The sequence below is a fragment of the Scyliorhinus canicula genome, chromosome 2 (genome assembly GCF_902713615.1).
Source record: "Scyliorhinus canicula chromosome 2, sScyCan1.1, whole genome shotgun sequence".
Classification (NCBI taxonomy): domain Eukaryota; kingdom Metazoa; phylum Chordata; class Chondrichthyes; order Carcharhiniformes; family Scyliorhinidae; genus Scyliorhinus; species Scyliorhinus canicula.
This window is the reverse complement of record NC_052147.1, coordinates 282081554-282099648: the sequence shown is the minus strand read 5'-3', so window position 1 is coordinate 282099648 and position 18095 is coordinate 282081554. Positions and strand designations below refer to the sequence as shown.

The following is an 18095-nucleotide window of genomic DNA, read 5'->3' as shown; positions in this document are numbered from 1 at the left end:
ATTAGAAGGATCTGAGCTGTCTTGACATTCGATATGAAGCAGCTGAGCACAAGTGAGGACTCGACATGCTCTGTTCCTGCAGACTAGGGTTACAGCAGGGGTGGGCAAACTATAGCCCGCGGGCCGCATGCGGCCCGCCAAAGGTCTTTATGCGGCCCACCAAGATCAAGTCATTAAAAAAAAAATTTTTTTTAATTTTTTTTTTAAATATTTTTTTTAAAAATTAAGGTTAATGGGGGGGCTGTTGGGTTACTGGTATAGGGTGGATACGTTGACTTGAGTAGGGTGATCATTGCTCGGCACAACATGTGTTTCATGTAAAGTTTCTACTTTAAAATATTAATTAATAAAAATTAATTGCTTTTTTTTCTTTAAAAACCTTTTATTTTGGGGCTGCACGGTGGCACAGTGGTTAGCATTGCTGCCTACGGCGCTGAGGACCCGGGTTCGAATCCCGGCTCTGGGTCACTGTCCGTGAGGAGTTTGCACGTTCTCCCCGTGCCTGCGTGGGTTTCACCCCCACAACCCAAAAGATGTGCAGGATAGGTGGATTGGCCACGTTAAATTGCCCCTTAATTGGAAAAAATAATTGGGTACTCTAAATTTATTATATAAAAAAAAACCTTTTATTTTGGCTATTTTAAATATTAATTATTTTACTTAATATACTATGCGGCCCTTTAAAATTGTGAATTTCTGAATGTGGCCCTTGCACAGAAAAGTTTGCCCACCACTGGGTTAGAGGCAGGGAGTTGAGAGAGAGAGAGAGAGCTATCTTGCATTCATTTAGCACCTTTCACAATCTCAGCATGTCCCAGAATGCCATACGGCCGCTTTTGAGGTGTAGTCTCTGTGTAATAATAATAATCTTTATTAGTGTCACGAGTACTCTTACATTAACACCGCAATGAAGTTACTGTGAAAATCCCCTCGTCGCCACATTCTGAACAGCAGTCACCCTTTCCTCAGCAGTGTGAGGATGGCCAGATCTCTGCTCTTCTTTAGTGACTGAGGTCTAAATATTGTCCAGGTCACCGGGAAGATCTCCCTTGCTCTCCTTTGGGAGGGCGCTGCTGGATCTTTAAATTCCACCCGAGCACGCCTCATTGGAAGGAAGGCATCACCAACACTGCAACACTCCCTCGGTGCTATTGCCAACCTGAACAATGGCGTCCCAGCCATTTATCACCTTTGCTGTGCACAAACTGGCCGCCATTTTTGTTGAAAATTCTTTCAAGGGATGTTGGCATCGCTGGGCTGGGCCAACATTCGCTGCCCATCCCTAATTTCCCCTTGAACTGAGTGTCTCACTCGGCCATTTCACAGGACAGTTAAGAGTCACCCACATTGCTGAGCACCTGAAGTCACATGCAGGGCCGGCTCAAGGCACCGGCAACTCGGGCAGTCGCCCGGGGCGCCATGTGCTAGGGGGCGCCAGAGACTCGGGTCCCGCGCATGCGCAGTTGGGCCGGTGCCAACCAGCGCATGTGCGGTGGCCGCCCTCCCCCAGGGCGGCCCCCCCCCTCGGTCCGCCCCCCCCCCCCCCCCCCCCCCCCCCCCCCCCCCCCCCCCCCGGTCCGCCCCCCGCTCTGTCCGCTCCCCCCGCCCCCCCCCTCGGTCCGCCCCCCCCTCGGTCCCCACCCCTGCCCCCCGGGTCCGCCCCCCCCTCCTTGGCCCCCCCTCGGCCCCACCCCCCCTCAGCCCCACCCCCCCTCCCAAGGGCGCCGAAGTTCAGCTTGCCCGGGGCGCCAGCAACCCTAGGGCCGGCGCTGGTCACATGTAGGCCAGACCGGGTAAGGACGGCAGATTTCCCTCCCTAAAGGACATTAGTGGACCAGATGGGTTTTTACAACTATCGGTGCCAGACGCCATGATCGCCATTACTGAGATTATTTCAAATTTCATTACCAAATCAATTTTACATTCCACCAGCTGCCAGGGTGGGATTCGAACCCATGACGCCAGAGCATTAGGCCGGTAGTCTAGCCCAGTGACTACCACTGTCTCCCCCCCCCCTGTTCCCTGCGGTACAGTAGGGATGGCTGGAAGGAGCTTCGGGGTGCTCTGTGGAAGGTGGGCTGTAAGTGGACCTTTCCCTGTGTCTGTCCATAAGACATAGCAGCAGAATTAGGCCACTCGGCCCATCGAGTCTGCTCCGCCATTCAAACATGGCTGTTCCCCATTCTCATCCCCATTCTCCTGCCTCCTCCCCACAATTCTTGAACCCCTTATTAATCCCCTTATTAACCTGTCCCTTCACTCCCAAGGCCCATCGGTTGATCCACACTGTGTCAGGACTGGGACCATTTCCCACCTCCTCACGCTGACGCACTGGCCACAGGCAGTGAGCCACCCCTCAGGGAGAGTTCCTGACCATACCTTCTGGAATGTTCCCATCACTCATGCAAGGCATGTTGTGCATTCCCTATGACGCCTCACTGTGACTGGAGAATGATAGCGGTTCAGTCCTCTATATATATAAAGACATTCATCACCAAGGTGCTGATCTCTCCCGATGATGTCCCTGCTCTGGAAATATCCACTGCCTTTCTGTCAAATCGGCCACTGGCTAAAAGCCTTTTCATTCATCGAACCCTGACAGCGCAGAAGGAGGCCATTCGGCCCATCGAGTCTGCACCGACCCTCCGGCCTAAGCATGCAGCTGAGCAATGGCTGTTTCTAGTGGCTCACGCACCAACTCTGTGTCAGAGGTGTATTGGTTAGAAAGCCTGACTGCAGGGATAGGAGGTTGAGGGACCTGTTTGTGGATGGGAGGTTCGCGAGCTTGGGGGAGTTAGAGGGGAAGTTTGGGCTCCCCCCGGGGAACATGTTTAGGTACATGCAGGTTAGGGCGTTTGCCAGGCAGCAGGTGGAGGGGTTCCCCTTGCTGCCCCCACGAGGGGTGCGGGATTGGTTGCTCTCGGGGGTGTGGGTTGGAGGAGGGAGGATTTCGGACATATACCGGGTGATGCAAGAGGTAGACGAGGCCTCGGTGGAGGAACTGAAGGGTAAATGGGAGGAGGAGCTGGGTGAGGAGATTGAGGAGGGGACGTGGGCGGATGCCCTGGAGAGAGTGAATTCCTCCTCTTCCTGTGCGAGGCTTAGCCTCATACAGTTCAAGGTGCTGCATAGGGCCCACATGACTGGGACGAGGATGAGTAGGTTTTTCGGGGGCGAGGACAGGTGTGCTAGGTGCTCGGGGAGCCCAGCGAACCATGCCCATATGTTTTGGGCGTGCCCAGCGCTGGGGGAGTTTTGGAAGGGGGTAGCAAGGACGGTGTCGAGGGTGGTGGGATCCAGGGTCAAGCCAGGCTGGGGACTCGCACTTTTTGGGGTTGCAGTGGAGCCGGGAGTGCAGGAGGCAAAAGAGGCCGGTGTTCTGGCCTTTGCGTCCCTAGTAGCCCGGCGGAGGATCTTGCTCCAATGGAAGGATGCGAGGCCCCCAAGCGTGGAGGCCTCGATCAATGATATGGCGGGGTTCATCAAATTGGAGAGGGTGAAATTTGCCCTGAGGGGATCAGTACAAGGGTTCTTTAGGCGGTGGCAGCCTTTCCTGGACTTCCTGGCGGAACGGTAGGGAAATAGGCCGGCAGCAGCAGCAACCCGGGGGGGGGGGGGGGGGGGGGGGGGGGGGGAGGGAGGGAGGGGGGGGGGTTTGGATCGGTGGGAGGGAGAACTGTGTACATGGGTTTGTGGGATGTGGCGGGTGTTATCTCTTTCCCTTTTGTTGTTTGGGTGTTCTTTTGTTGTTTTCTTTTCTTTTGTTTGTAGTTGCTTTTGAAGTTGGGTGGGTACGGTTCTTGGGGTGTTACCGCGGTTGTTTTGTTAATAGAGTTGAGATGTCGGAGGAGGATCTTGATTCAGTGGAGGGACGAAAGGCCTCCAAGTGTTAACACCTGGTTAAACGACATGGCAAACTTCATCCAATTGGAAAGGATCAAATTCGCCCTGAGAGGGTCGGTGCAGGGGTTTTTCAGGCGATGGCAACCCTTCCTGGACCTCTTAGATCAGAGATAGAAACTGAGGCCGTGACAGCAGCAACCCGGGAGGGGAGGGGAGGGCGGGAGGGAGGGGGGGGGGGGAGGGGGGGGGGGGAGGGGAGACAACAACGAAGGAAGTACGGTAGCGGTGGTGGCACGGGCAAGGCCTGCCCGAGGACACTGCCAGAAATTATAAGTTGGTCTGACTGTCGGTTCGCCGGCGGGGGGGGGGGGGGGGGGGTGGGGGGGACGCGCGATTAGGGGGTGGGGGGGACTTTTTTTGTTAAGTAGGGGGGTTTGACTTTGTTTTGTTATAATTTAAATGTAAATGTAGGGGGGGTTAAAATGTTTGTATTTTGAAAAATTTCTTCAATAAAAATTATTTAAAAAAAAAAAATAGAGTTGAGATGTTTATATTTTGTAAAAATTTCAATAAAAAATTTTTTTTTTAAAAAAAGAAAGCCTGACTGCATTGAGGAGGTTGTGGGGCAATAACGGGAGACGTGAGTTGGGGGCCTTGACCGTGTGATTCCGGCCCGTGCGGTGAAACCTGCAGTCCGGGTTAACGTGACCTTTCTCTGAATGCAGTGCACACCCTCACTGGGCAGCATCCTCACTGCCCTGGGTCGGAAAGTTGTGGGTTCAAACCCCCCCCCACTCCAGAAACATAAGCACAAAGTCCAGGTTGGCACAAGTGTGCAGTACTGAGGGAGTGCTGCCCTTTCAAGTGGGCATTAAAGACCTCATAATGCTATTTTGAAGAGAAAGGGGTCTTTCCATTGTGTCCAGCCCAATACCTGTCCCTCAGCCAGCATCACTCGCACTAAGTGCCCGGTGCCTCTCCTATATTATAACAGCGAGTCGTATGAGGAACGGTTGAGGACTCTGGGTCTGTACTCGTTGTACAAAATACTGCAAGGCCTGGATAGAGTGGATGTGGAGAGGATGTTTCCACTTGTAGGAAAAACGAGAACCAGAGAGCACCATCTCAGACTAAAGGGACGATCCTTTAAAACAGAGATGAGGAGGAATTTCTTCAGCCAGAGGGTGGTGAATCTGTGGAACTCTTTGCCACAGAAGGCTGTGGAGGCCAAATCACTGAGTGTCTTAAAGACAGAGACAGATAGGTTCTTGGTTAATAAGGGGATCAGGGGTTATGGGGAGAAGGCAGGAGAATGGGGGCGAGAAAATATCAGCCATGATTGAATGGCGGAGCAGACTCGATGGGCCGAGTGGCCTAATTCTGCTCCTATGTCTTATGGGTTTATTTTTTAAAATATTACGTTAGCTGTGAAGTGAGGCCATGAAAGGTGCTACAGAAATGTAAGTGTTGTATTAATCCAAAATAAACCCTTCTCTCTCACGACCCAATACTAACACTAGGGGAGGGGGACGTTTGGGAAAGGTTTGAGATTGAGCAGAGGAGGTGAGCTCACAACTCTGCTGTGAGGTAAGTGGAGGTGAGTTGGAATGTGCGAGGGGTTGCTTTGGCCCTCGCTGCCTCCGAGATTAATCTTTGTTTAAATTTCACTCACTGGGACACACCGGTTTCTCCACTGCCTGGGCCCAAAACAAGAAATTCCACAGATGCAGCTCTGTGCTTCCCAGCTGAGATAAGAGTGATCTCGGACGGAGAGGGCTGCGTCATTGCCCTGACAACAATCGCGGAGGATGTGCCCAATGCCACTGGGCTATCAGGGCTGTGATAGTGAGTGGACGCTCGGCTCCTTCGCACTGAACCGCAGCTGGGTGAGGAGGGAGAGAGTGAGACAGAGGGCAGCCGGGTCAAGGGGCAGGACACTGACCCATACCAGCCGGCTGAATGACAGGTTTGCCAGCCCGGCCCGCCCATCCACATGAACATCTGAGGATGTGCCCATCTGCCGGGATTGTCGGAATTCTGCAGATCGCAAAGCAAGGCCATTGTTGCCTCTCTCTTGTCTAAATCGGTATCACTGCTCGGTCTGCCTCTGTCTCATTTTGTACACTCTTTGTGGCAGTCCCCATTAACTTTCCAACTCTGATTCCCTTTGCTGCATTCCATCTTTGTCTCTGTGTCCTTGTGTCTGTCTCCCTGGTTCTTTCTCTTACTCCCGGTGTCTACCCATCGCTTTCATCCCTGATCTGAATCTTTCAGCCTATTTCTCTCGCATTCTTGCTCAATATCTCTTTTTGTCTCATATCCTGGCCCCTTTCTCTTTATCTCTCTGTGTGACTGTACCTCTGCCAATATCTGTGTGTGGGTGTGGGTGTGTGTGTGGGTGCCTCTCTCTCTCCACGTCTCACCCCGTCTCATTTTTCCTCTCACTGCCTGCTGTTCATTTTCTTTACCACTGTCTCTCCCTCACTCTCTCTCTCTCGCTGTCTCTCAAACTCTCTCTCACACTCTTTTATGTCTTTCTCTCGCTCTAAATATTTCTCTGTGCCCCTCTATTCTGTCTCATTCTCCCTCTCTCTCTGCATTTCTCTCTTGCTCTCTAACCATTACTAACTGCATCGCTCCATCCCTTCATCTCTTTGCACCTCATTCTCCTCTCTTTCATTCTCTATCTTTCTCTGTGTGTGCGTTTTTCTCTTTTATCTCTCTCTCTATCTCTCCCTTTCTCTCCCTCTCTCTCTCTCTCTCCTCTCTCTCTCTCTCTCCTCTCTCCTCTCCCCCCCCCCCCCCCCCCCCCCCCCCCCCCACACACTCTCTGTCTCAATGTCTGGCCGACATTCTTCCCAGAAGATTTCCGCAGTCCCGTTATTCCTGGTTATGTCAGTGTTGGTGCTGTTGATTCCGATGTTCCTGGTCCCTGTCCAGGGAATCGCCTGCTCCATGCACAGTCTCAGTGAAGACACAATCATTGCGACGGTGCAGGCGAAGATTCTGCAGAGCCTGGGGCTGGTGGAGCCGCCGCAGAGCTGCAACGCGACCACTCACGAGCTGCGCAACCCATTCAAGAGCCGCAGACTGGCGCGACGCATCACGCGGTGGATTGGCCACCAGAGATCCAACAAGGAGGATGATAAATCGGAGATCATTTCGTTCCCTGTGACCAGTAAGGCCCACTTCTCTTTTTGTAAAACTTGTTGATTGTCTCGTTTTCTGTGCACGAGAAAATATAAACTTGCATTTCCTAAGCGCCCTTCACATCCTCAGGTGACACAAAGCACTCGGTAGGTGGTAAGGTGGCTGTGTTTGACCGGACCAGATGCGATGGGCTGAAGGGCCTTTTCTTGTGCTGTATGACCCGATGACTTTTCAAGAGCTTTTCAAAGTTCACTAACTGTTGCAACAACAGGCACTTTTTGCACAGCAACCCCTCCACCTCCCACACCCCCCTGCCAATGTGATAATGACCAGGGGCGGGATTCTCCGCTGGCAGGATGCCCCGTTTTAGAACATAGAACATGGAACATTACAGCGCAGTACAGGCCCTCGATGTTGCGCCGTCCTGTGAAACCACTCTAAAGTCCCTCTACACTATTCCCTTATCGTCCATATGTCTATCCAATGACCATTTAAATGCGTTTAGTGTTGGCGAGTCCACTACTGTTGTAGGCAGGGCATTCCACGCCCTTACTACTCTCTGAGTAAAGAACCTACCTCTGACATCTGTCCGATATCTATCTCCCCTCAATTTAAAGCTATGTCCCCTCGTGCTGGACATCATCATCCGAGGAAAAAGGCTCTCAATGTCCACCCTATCTAATCCTCTGATCATCTTGTATGCCTCAATTAAGTCACCTCTTAACCTTCTTCTCTCTAACGAAAACAGCCTCAAGTCCTTCAGCCTTTCCTCATAAGATCTTGCCTCCATACCAGGCAACATCCTTGTAAATCTCCTCTGTACCCTTCCCAATGCTTCCACATCCTTCCTATAATGTGGCGACCAGAACTGCACGCAATACTCCAAATGCGGCCGCACCAGAGTTTTGTACAACTGCAACATGACCTCATGGCTCCGAAACTCAATTCCTCTACCAATAAAAGCTAACACACCGTACGCCTTCTTAACAACCCTCTCAACCTGGGTGGCAACTTTCAGGGATCTATGGACATGGACACCGAGATCTCTCTGCTCATCCACACTACCAAGAATCTTACCATTAGTCCAGTACTCTGTATTCCTGTTATTCCTTCCAAAATGAATCACCTCACACTTTTCTGCATTAAACTCCATTTGCCACCTGTCAGCCCAGCTCTGCAGCTTATCTATGTTCCTCTGTAACTTGTAACATCCTCCTGCACTGTCCACAACTCCACCGACTTTAGTGTCATCTGCAAATTTACTCACCCATCCTTCTACGCCCTCCTCCAGGTCATTTATAAAAATGACAAACAGCAGTGGCCCCAAAACAGATCCTTGTGGTACACTACTAGTAACTGGACACCAATCAGAACATTTCCCATCAACCACCACCCTTTGTCTTCTTCCAGCTAGCCAATTTCTGATCCAAACTGCTAAATCACCCTGAATCCCATGCCTCTGTATTTTCTGCAATAGCCTACCGTGGGGAACCTTATCAAACGCTTTACTGAAATCCATATACACCACATCAACTGCTTTACCCTCATCCACCTGTTTGGTCACCTTCTCGAAGAACTCAATGAGGTTTGTGAGGCACGACCTACCCTTCACAAAACCATGTTGACTATCTCTAATCAAATTATTCCTTTCCAGATGATTATACATCCTATCTCTTATAAACTTTTCCAAGACTTTGTCCACAACAGAAGTAAGGCTCACTGGTCTATAGTTACCGGGGTTATCTCTTTTCCCCTTCTTGAACAAGGGGACAACATTTGCTATCCTCCAGTCTTCTGGCACTATTCCTGTAGACAAAGATGTCTTGAAGATCAAAGCCAAAGGCTCAGCGATCTCCTCCCTAGCTTCCCAGAGAATCCTAGGATAAATCCCATCTGGCCCAGGGGTCTTATCTATTTTCACACTTTCCAGAATTGTTAACACCTCCTCCTTATGAACCTTAAGCCCTTCTAGTCTAGTAGCCTGTATCTCAGTATTCTCCTCGACAACTTTGTCTTTTTCCTGTTTGAATTCAGACGAAAAATACTAATTTAGCACCTCTCCTATCTCCTCGGACTCCACGCACAATTTCCCACTACTGTCCTTGACTGGCCCTACTCTTACCTTAGTCATTCTTTTATTCCTGACATATCTATAGAAAGCTTTAGGGTTATCCTTGATCTTACCTGCCAAAGACTTCTCATGTCCTCGCCTGGCTCTTCTTAGCTCTCTCTTTAGAGCCTTCCTAGCTAACTTGTAACTCTCAAGCGCCCTAACTGAACCATCACGTCTCATCTTTACATAAGCCTCCTTCTTCCTCTTGACAAGTGTTTCAACTGCTTTAGTAAACCACGGTTCCCTCACTCGACCACTTCCTCCCTGCCTAACAGGTACATACTTATCAAGGACACGCAGTAGCTGTTCCTTGAACATGCTCCACATTTCCATTGTGCCCATCCCCTGCAGTTTTCCTCTCCAGCCGATGCATCCTAAGTCTTGCCTCCTTGCATCATAATTGCCTTTCCCCCAGCAATAACTCTTGCCCTGCGGTTTATACCTATCCCTTTCCATCGCTAAAGTAAACTTAACCGAATTGTGGTCACTATCACCAAAATGCTCACCTACCTCCAAATCTAACACCTGTCCTGGTTCATTACCCAGTACCAAATCCAATACGGCCTCTCCTCTTGTTGGCCTATCTACATACTGCATCAGGAAACCCTCCTGCACACATTGGACAAAAACGGACCCAACTAAAGTACTCGAACTATAGTGTTTCCAGTCAATATTTGGAAAGTTAAAGTCCCCCATAACAACTACCCTGTTACTTTCGCTCCTATCCAGAATCATCTTTGCAATCCTTTCCTCTACATCCCTGGAACTTTTCGGAGGCCTATAGAAAAGCCCTAACAGGGTGACCTCTCCTTTCCTGTTTCTTAACTCAGCCTTACTACCTCAGTATTCGAGTCCTCATCAAATGTCCCCTCAGCCACCGTAATACTGTCCTTGACTAACAATGCAAACCCCTCCCTCTCTCTTACCACCTTCCCTGAGCTTACTGAAATATCTGAACCCCGGCACCTGCAACAACCATTCCTCTCCCTGCTCTATCCATGTCTCCGAATGGCCACAACATCGAGTCCCAGGTACCAAACCATGCCGCAAGCTCACCCACCTTATTCCGGATGCTCCTGCGAAATGGAGCATCGCGCCGGCGGAATGAAATAGAAATGTGGCGCAGCGGGGCGGAGAATCCAGCCCCAGGTATTTGTAGTTTTGACGATTAAGGAATAGCTATTGGTTCAGGACACTGGGAAAACTCCTGATACTATCACCAGTTACCGTGGGATCTTTTATATCCTCCACTCAGAGAGCTGACAGATTTAGCCTGTCACCTGAGGGAAGGGAGCACCGACAGTGCGGCACTCCCACAGTACTGACCCTCTGACAGTGCAGCTCTCCCTCAGTACTGACCCTCTGACAGTGTGGCACTCCCTCAGTACTGACCCTCTGACAGTGCAGCACTCCCTCAGTACTGACCCTCTGACACTGCAGCATTCACTCAGTACTGACCCACTGGCAGTGCGGCACTCCCTCAGTACTGACCCTCTGACAGTGCAGCACTCCCTCAGTACTGACCCTCTGACAGTGCAGCACTCCCTCAGTACTGACCCTCTGACACTGCAGCATTCACTCAGTACTGACCCACTGGCAGTGCAGCATTCACTCAGTACTGACCCTCTGACAGTGCAGCACTCCCTCAGTACTGACCCTCTGACAGTGCAGCACTCCCACAGTACTGACCCTCTGACAGTGCAGCACTCCCTCAGTACTGACCCTCTGACAGTGCAGCGCTCCCTCAGTACTGACCCTCTGACATTGCGGCACTCCCTCAGTACTGACCCTGTGACAGTGCGGCACTCCCTCAGTACTGACCCTCTGACAGTGCGGCACTCCCTCAGTACTGACCCTCTGACAGTGCGGCATTCCCTCAGTACTGACCCTCTGACAGTGCAGCACTCCTTCAGTACTGACCCACTGACAGTGCGGCACTCCCTCAGTACTGACCCTCTAACAGTGCGGCACTCCCTCAGTACCGACCCTCTAACAGTGCAGCACTCCCTCAGTACTGACCCTCTGACAGTGCAGCACTCCCTCAGTACTGACCCTCTGACAGTGCGGCACTCCCTCAGTACTGACCCTCTAACAGTGCGGCACTCCCTCAGTACCGACCCTCTGACAGTGCAGAACTCCCTCAGTACTGACCCTCTGACAGTGCAGTACTCCCTCAGTACTGACCCTCTGACAGTGCGGCACTCCCTCAGAACTGACCCTCTGACAGTGCGGCACTCCCTCAGTACTGACCCTCTGACAGTGCGGCACTCCCTCAGTACTGACCCTCTGACAGTGCGGCACTCCATCAGTACTGACCCTCTGACAGTGCGGCATTCCCTCAGTACTGACCCTCTGTCAGTGCAGCACTCCTTCAGTACTGACCCTCTGACAGTGCGTCACACCCTCAGTACCGACCCTCTGACAGTGCAGCACTCCCTCAGTACTGACCCTCTGACAGTGCAGCACCCCCTCAGTACTGACCCTCTGACAGTGCAGCGCTCCCTCAGTACTGACCTCTGACAGTGCAGCGCTCCCTCAGTACTAGCCCTCTGACAGTGCGGCACTCCCTCAGTACTGACCCTCTGACAGTGCAGCGCTCCCTCAGTACTGACCCTGTGACAGTGCGGCACTCCCTCAGTACTGACCCTTTGACCGTGCGGCACTCCCTCAGTACTGACCCTCTGACAGTGCGGCATTCCCTCAGTACTGACCCTCTGACAGTGCAGCACTCCTTCAGTACTGACCCACTGACAGTGCGGCACTCCCTCAGTACTGACCCTCTAACAGTGCGGCACTCCCTCAGTACTGACCCTCTGACAGTGCAGCACTCCCTGAGTACTGACCCTCTAACAGTGCGGCACTCCCTCAGTACCGACCCTCTGACAGTGCAGCACTCCCTCAGTACTGACCCTCTGACAGTGCAGCACTCCCTCAGTACTGACCCTCTGACAGTGCGGCACTCCCTCAGTACTGACCCTCTGACAGTGCAGCACTCCCTCAGTACTGACCCTCTGACAGTGCGGCATTCCCTCAGTACTGACCCCTCTGACAGTGCAGCACTCCTTCAGTACTGACCCTCTGACAGTGCGGCACTCCCTCAGTACCTACCCTCTAACAGTGCGGCACTCCCTCAGTACCGACCCTCTGACAGTGCAGCACTCCCTCAGTACTGACCCTCTGACAGTGCAGCACCCCCTCAGTACTGACCCTCTGACAGTGCAGCGCTCCCTCAGTACTGACCTCTGACAGTGCAGCACACCCTCAGTATTGACCCTCTGACAGTGCGGCATTCCCACAGTACGGACCCTCTGACAGTGCAGCACTCCCTTAGTACTGACCCTCTGACAGTGCAACATTCCCTCAGTACTGACCCTCTGACAGTGCAGCACTCCCTCAGTACTGACCCTCTGACAGTGCAGCACTCCCTCAGTACTGACCCTCTGACAGTGCAGCACTCCCTCAGTACTGACCCTCTGACAATGCAGCACTCCCTCAGTACTGACCCTCTGACAGTGCGGCACTCCCTCAGTACTGACCCTCTGACAGTGCAGCACTCCCTCAGTACTGACCCTCTGACAGTGCGGCGCTCCCTCAGTACTGACCTTCTGACAGTGCAGCACTCCCTCAATACTGACCCTCTGACAGTGCGGCACACCCTCAGTACTGACCCTCTGACAGTGCAGCACTCCCTCAGTACTGACCCTCTGACAGTGTCGCACACCCTCAGTACTGACCCTCTGACAGTGCAGCACTCCCTCAGTACTGACCCTCTGACAGTGTCGCACTCCCTTAGTACTGTCCCTCTGACAGTGCGGCACTCCCTCTGTACTGACCCTCTGACAGTGCAGCTCTCCCTCAGTACTGACACTCTGACAGTGCAGCACTCCCTCCGTACTGACCCTCTGACAGTGCAGCACTCCCTCAGTACTGACCCTCTGACAGTGCAGCGCTCCCTCCGTACAGACCCTCTGACAGTGCAGCACTCCCTCAGTACTGACCCTCTGACAGTGCAGCGCTCCCTCAGTACTGACCCTCTGACAGTGCAGCACTCCCTCAGTACTGACCTTCTGACAGTGCAGCACTCCCTCAGTACTGACCCTCTGACAGTGCAGCACTCCCTCAGTACTGACCCTCTGACAGTGCAGCACTCCCTCAGCACCGTAGGGTCAGTGTAGATTGTTTGCCCCAGCCAGTCCTCTGTTGCCAAACTGCCTGGTGGGAGGCGGAAGTATTGCCTGCTGAGCTGCAACCGGTGAATAATCATAGAATCGCGAAGAAGGAGGCAGTTCGGCCCATCGAGTCTGCACCTACCCTCCAAAAGCACACCCAGCCAGTTTCACTCCACCCTCCACCCCATCCTATCCCCGTAACCACGTAACCTAACCTGAGCATGTTTGGAAACTAATCATGGCCAATCCACCTAACCTGCACATCTTTGGACTGTGGGAGGAAACCGGAGCACCCGGAGGAAACCCACGCAGACACGGGGAGAACGTGCAGACTCCACCAGACAGTGACCCAAGCCAGGAATCGGACCTGGGACCCTGGAGCTGTGAGGAAGCAGTGCTACCACTGTGCAAACATGCTGCCCATAATGGGCAGGGGACAGATTATTGCATCTTTTACACAATTGTCTCAAATCATTTTAATGTAATGGGGCGGGATTCTCCGCCGGCTCGAGAATCGCCGGGGGGGCAGCGTGAATCCTGTCCCCGCCGGCCACCGAATTCTCCGGCACCGCAGAATTGGCGGGGCGGGAATCACGGCACGCCGGTCGGCGGCCGCTCACAGCGCCCCCCCCTTGCCAATTCTCAGGCCCTCGCGATGGGCCGAAGTCCCGCTCATCTATGCCAGTCCCGCCGGCGAAAATTGGACTAGGTCCCTTACCAGCGCGACCTGGCGGCGCGGGCGGGCTCCTGGTTCCTGGGGTGGGGGCAGTGCAATCTGGCCCCTGGGTTGCCCCCACGGTGGCCTGGCCCCACGATCGGGTTGCACACCGATCCACAGCGGGCCTGCGTCCGTGGGGGCACTCTTTTCCTACGTGCCGACCGTGGTAGGCCTCCGCGATGGCCGACGCGTAGGTGAACCTCCCCTGCGCATGCGCGGTGATGAACGTCAGCAACCGCCGATGCTCTCGTGCATGCCAGCCGGGGCCGGAAAGGACTCCGCCGGTCGGTGCAGTGCCAAAGGCCTTCCACGCCGGCCGCGGGGGCGAAAACCACTCCAGCGCCGGCCTAGACCCTGAAGATGCGGAGGATTCCACACCTTCAGGGCGGCCTAACGCCACAGTGGTTTACGCCACTCCGTCCCGCTGGGACCCCCCAGCCTCCCACCGGTAGGGGAGAATCCCGCCCATGATGTTTGCAGACAGCGTGAAATTTGTGTGGTGGTTGGGGAGTTAAGTTCAATAATGTGTATACTGCACTAAAATAAGAAATGGCATCGTGAAAATCCTAACCAGCAAACCAGGCTTTCACAGTAATTTCATTGCAGTGTTAATGTAAGCCTACTTGTGACAGCAATAAAGATTATTAATTTTATTGAATAATGCTTGTGATTAACAAACAGGGAAGAACAAAAACAATGGAAATCATTCTGTTTTTTATGCATTTTGGTTTTTTTTTTGTAACTCTTTCCCCTCCATGTTTTCCCCCCCCCCGCCTTTAATTACAGACATCCCATGTGACCTGCAGTATGAAGGATTTGTGGGTAATTACAGTTACAATCTTGCCAGCCGTCGTTGCACTCTCATCGCTGCCGTGTGACTTCTGCTGAGTTCTGGTTTTACGCTGGAGTCCAGTTGCCCCCCAGCACTGACCCCCACCGCTGAGCTGTATGTCCTCAGTCATCCGGGGCAGCTTTGTTCAGAGCAGCGGAGAGCGTGGCGATCGAGGGGCAGTGGGCCATCTTCCACATCTCCGAACGCCTCCTCCCCTACATCTCGCACAAGGTGCTCTTTCTGCAGGTCAAGTGCCCCAGTTGCCGGTGCGTGATGGACCAGGTGAACGTGCCCTTCATCCTGTCCTCCATGAAGGCCTCGAGCCCCTCCCGATCCCGGCGTTCCACCGTCCCCTGGTCCCCCGCCTACGTCAGCCTCTTGCAGAGGCCGCCCTCCCCGGAGCTGATCCACGATGACTGCCACCGTTCCGCCGTCAACATCTCCTTCGAGGAATTGGGATGGGGCAACTGGATTGTCCAGCCCAGCGTCTTCACCTTCTATTACTGCAATGGAACCTGCTCCAACTCCAACCGGCTCACTTCCAGCCTGGGCCTCAAGGGTCTGCTGCACTTCAGTCCTGGGACCATGAAGTCCCTGAGGGTGAGGACAACGTCCGACAGTGGCTACACCTTCAAATACGAGACGGTCCCCAACATTATCACCGAGGAGTGTGCCTGCATTTAAACCTGGTTCCAGGGACGGTGGCTCACGGAACCTTCCGGAATGTCTCGGAATCTTCAGCAACTGAATACCTTCAGCAGAAAAGAATCCCCGGGGCCATTAATAATAAAACAAATTTGATTCTTTCGGCATGTTTGTTGTTTGTCAATTATAAATGGTGGAGTTTGGGAAAGAAGGATGTTTGACCGACTGTTAAGAATTAGCCAATCAGGGCAGCACGGTGACGCAAGTGGGTTAGCCCTGTAACCTCACGGCGCCGAGGTCCCAGGTTCGATCCCGGCTCTGGGTCACTGTCCGTGTGGAGTTTTGCACATTCTCCCCGTGTTTGCGTGGGTTTCACCCCACAACCCAAAGATGTGCAGAGTAGTGGATTGGCCACACTATAAATTGCCCCTTAATTGGAAAAAATTAATTGGGTATTCTAATTATTTAAAAAAAAAAAAAAAAGAATTTCCAATCAGGTTGCAAAGAATCTGTTGGCTCTCCAACAGGCAGACACCGAGGCCACGTGATTGGACGCATTGGGTGACAGATGGGATAGGAATTTTAAGGGGGGGGGGGGGGAAGCAGGCAATTGGAGGGTAGACGTCACATGACAAAACTCCAGGATAATATTCTGCCAGAGTCGGCAATCCTATGATTACCAGAAGGACGCAGGTCCACAAGAAATAGAGGCAGGAGTGTACCACTCGGCCCATCGAGCATGCTCTGCTGTCCAATACGATCATGGCCGACCTTGGGTTTCAATTCCACTTTACTCCCATCATCTCGATCCTCAATGATCGGCTCCTTTATCCTGGCACTGTGTCGTCCCCCCCCCCCCCCCCGTCCCCCCCCCCCCGTGTTCCAGATGCCCCGACCAGCCAAATCAATCTCTCCGCGTCCGCCCGTCAAACCCTTCAGAATTTTGCAGGTTTCAGAGAGATGATTGTTTCTCCTTCTTCTAAAGCCCAGAGAATTATGAACCCAATTTACTCCGCCTGTCATCGGAGGACAGCCCCCTCATCCAATCGAGTGAACCTTCCCTGAATGGCCTCCAATACTTGCCTATCCTTTCTTAAAGGGGCTGGTTTAGCACTGGGCTAAATCACTGCCTTTTAAAACAGACCAAGGCAGGCCAGCAGCACGGTTCAATTCCCGTACCAGCCTCCCTGAACAAGCGCCGGAATGTGGCGACTAGGGTCTTTTCACCTACTTGTGACAATAAGCGATTGTCATTTCATTTTCATTTCAAATTTGGGAGAAAATGTGAAAAAGGCGGCAAATAAAAATATTTAAAAAAAATAAATTATGACTTTCCAAACTTCCTTAGACTTGGGAACGCTCCTATTAAATTGTTTACAAATGTTACATCCCTTTTCAATAAAGGAGTAGGGTAGATAAAGGGGAACCATTAGATGCAATATACCTGGATTTCCCAAAGGCAAAGTGTTGATGTCCAAAGAGACTTGGGTGTGCTAGTACAGGGATACAGGAAGTTAGCATGCAGGTACAGCTAGCAATTCGGGAGGCAAATTACTATTATTGCGAGGGGACTGCAGAACAGGAATAAAGAACTCCTGCGACAATTGTACAGGCCACATCTGGAATACTGTGCAGCGATTCTGGTCTACACATTTGAAATGAAATGAAAATGGCTTATTGTCACGAGTAGGCTTCAATGAAGTTACTGTGAAAAGCCCCTAGTCGCCACATTCCGGCGCCTGTTCGGGGAGGCTGTTACGGGAATCGAACCATGCTGCTGGCTTGTCTTGGTCTGCTTTCAAAGCCAGCGATTAGCCCTGTGAGCTAAACAGCCCCAAACATTAGCCCGCATGTTAACATAAACAAATGACAAAAAGGAATCAGGAATCACCCATAGTCACCATTAACACTTACAGTTCCCCACCCCCTAACCTTCCCAGCCCCCAACCCCCCTAATGTTCAATGTTATCCAATTCTTGAAAGTGCATAATGAATAATGCCCATGAATTGTAGAACCCCTCCATCCTGCCCCTCAGTTCAAACTGAACCTTCTCAAGAATCAAGAATTCCAACAGGTCCCCCCTCCACGCCAGGGCACAGGGTGGAGAGGCTGCTCTCCATCCCAACAGGATCCGCCTTCGGGCGATCAACGAGGCGAAGGCTACAACATCTGACTCTGCACCCGATTCCAACCCTGGCCGGTCCGACACCCCGAATATGGCCTCCCGAGGGTCCGGGTCCAGTTTCACGTGCACCACTTTAGAGATTATCCTAAACACCTCCTTCCAGTAATCCTCCAGCTTTGGACAGGACCAAAACATATGAATGTGGTTTGCGCCCCCCCACCCCCCCCCCCCCCACCCCCCCCCCCCCCCCCCCCCCCCCCCCCCCCACCCGCACCGTAACGTTCACACACATCTTCTACCCTCTCAAAGAGCTGGCTCATCCTCGCCCTTGTGAGGTGGGCTCTATATATCACCTCCTGCCGTATCAGCCCCAACCTCGGGCACAACGTGGGAGATGTTCATCCTCCGGAGCACCTCACAACAGAACCCCGCCTCCATACCCTCTCCCAACTCTTCCTCCCACTTTGCCTTGATCCGTTCCAGCAGTGCCTTCTCCTCC

At 52.6% G+C, this 18095-nt stretch overlaps 1 protein-coding gene across 1 annotated transcript; it reads left to right on the top strand.

The window, feature by feature from the left end:
• The first annotated feature begins 15086 nt into the window (after positions 1-15086).
• Positions 15087-15633, top strand: inha (inhibin subunit alpha). Its single transcript, XM_038790414.1, has one exon. It carries the CDS (start codon positions 15099-15101, stop codon positions 15507-15509), a length of 411 nt encoding a protein of 136 aa, XP_038646342.1. The 5' UTR covers positions 15087-15098; the 3' UTR covers positions 15510-15633.
• The last annotated feature ends 2462 nt before the right edge of the window (positions 15634-18095 follow it).

Excerpts from the sequence above, each read along its gene's own strand:
- inha (XM_038790414.1), top strand. The coding sequence starts at position 15,099 with ATGGACCAGGTGAACGTGCCCTTCATCCTGTCCTCCATGAAGGCCTCG.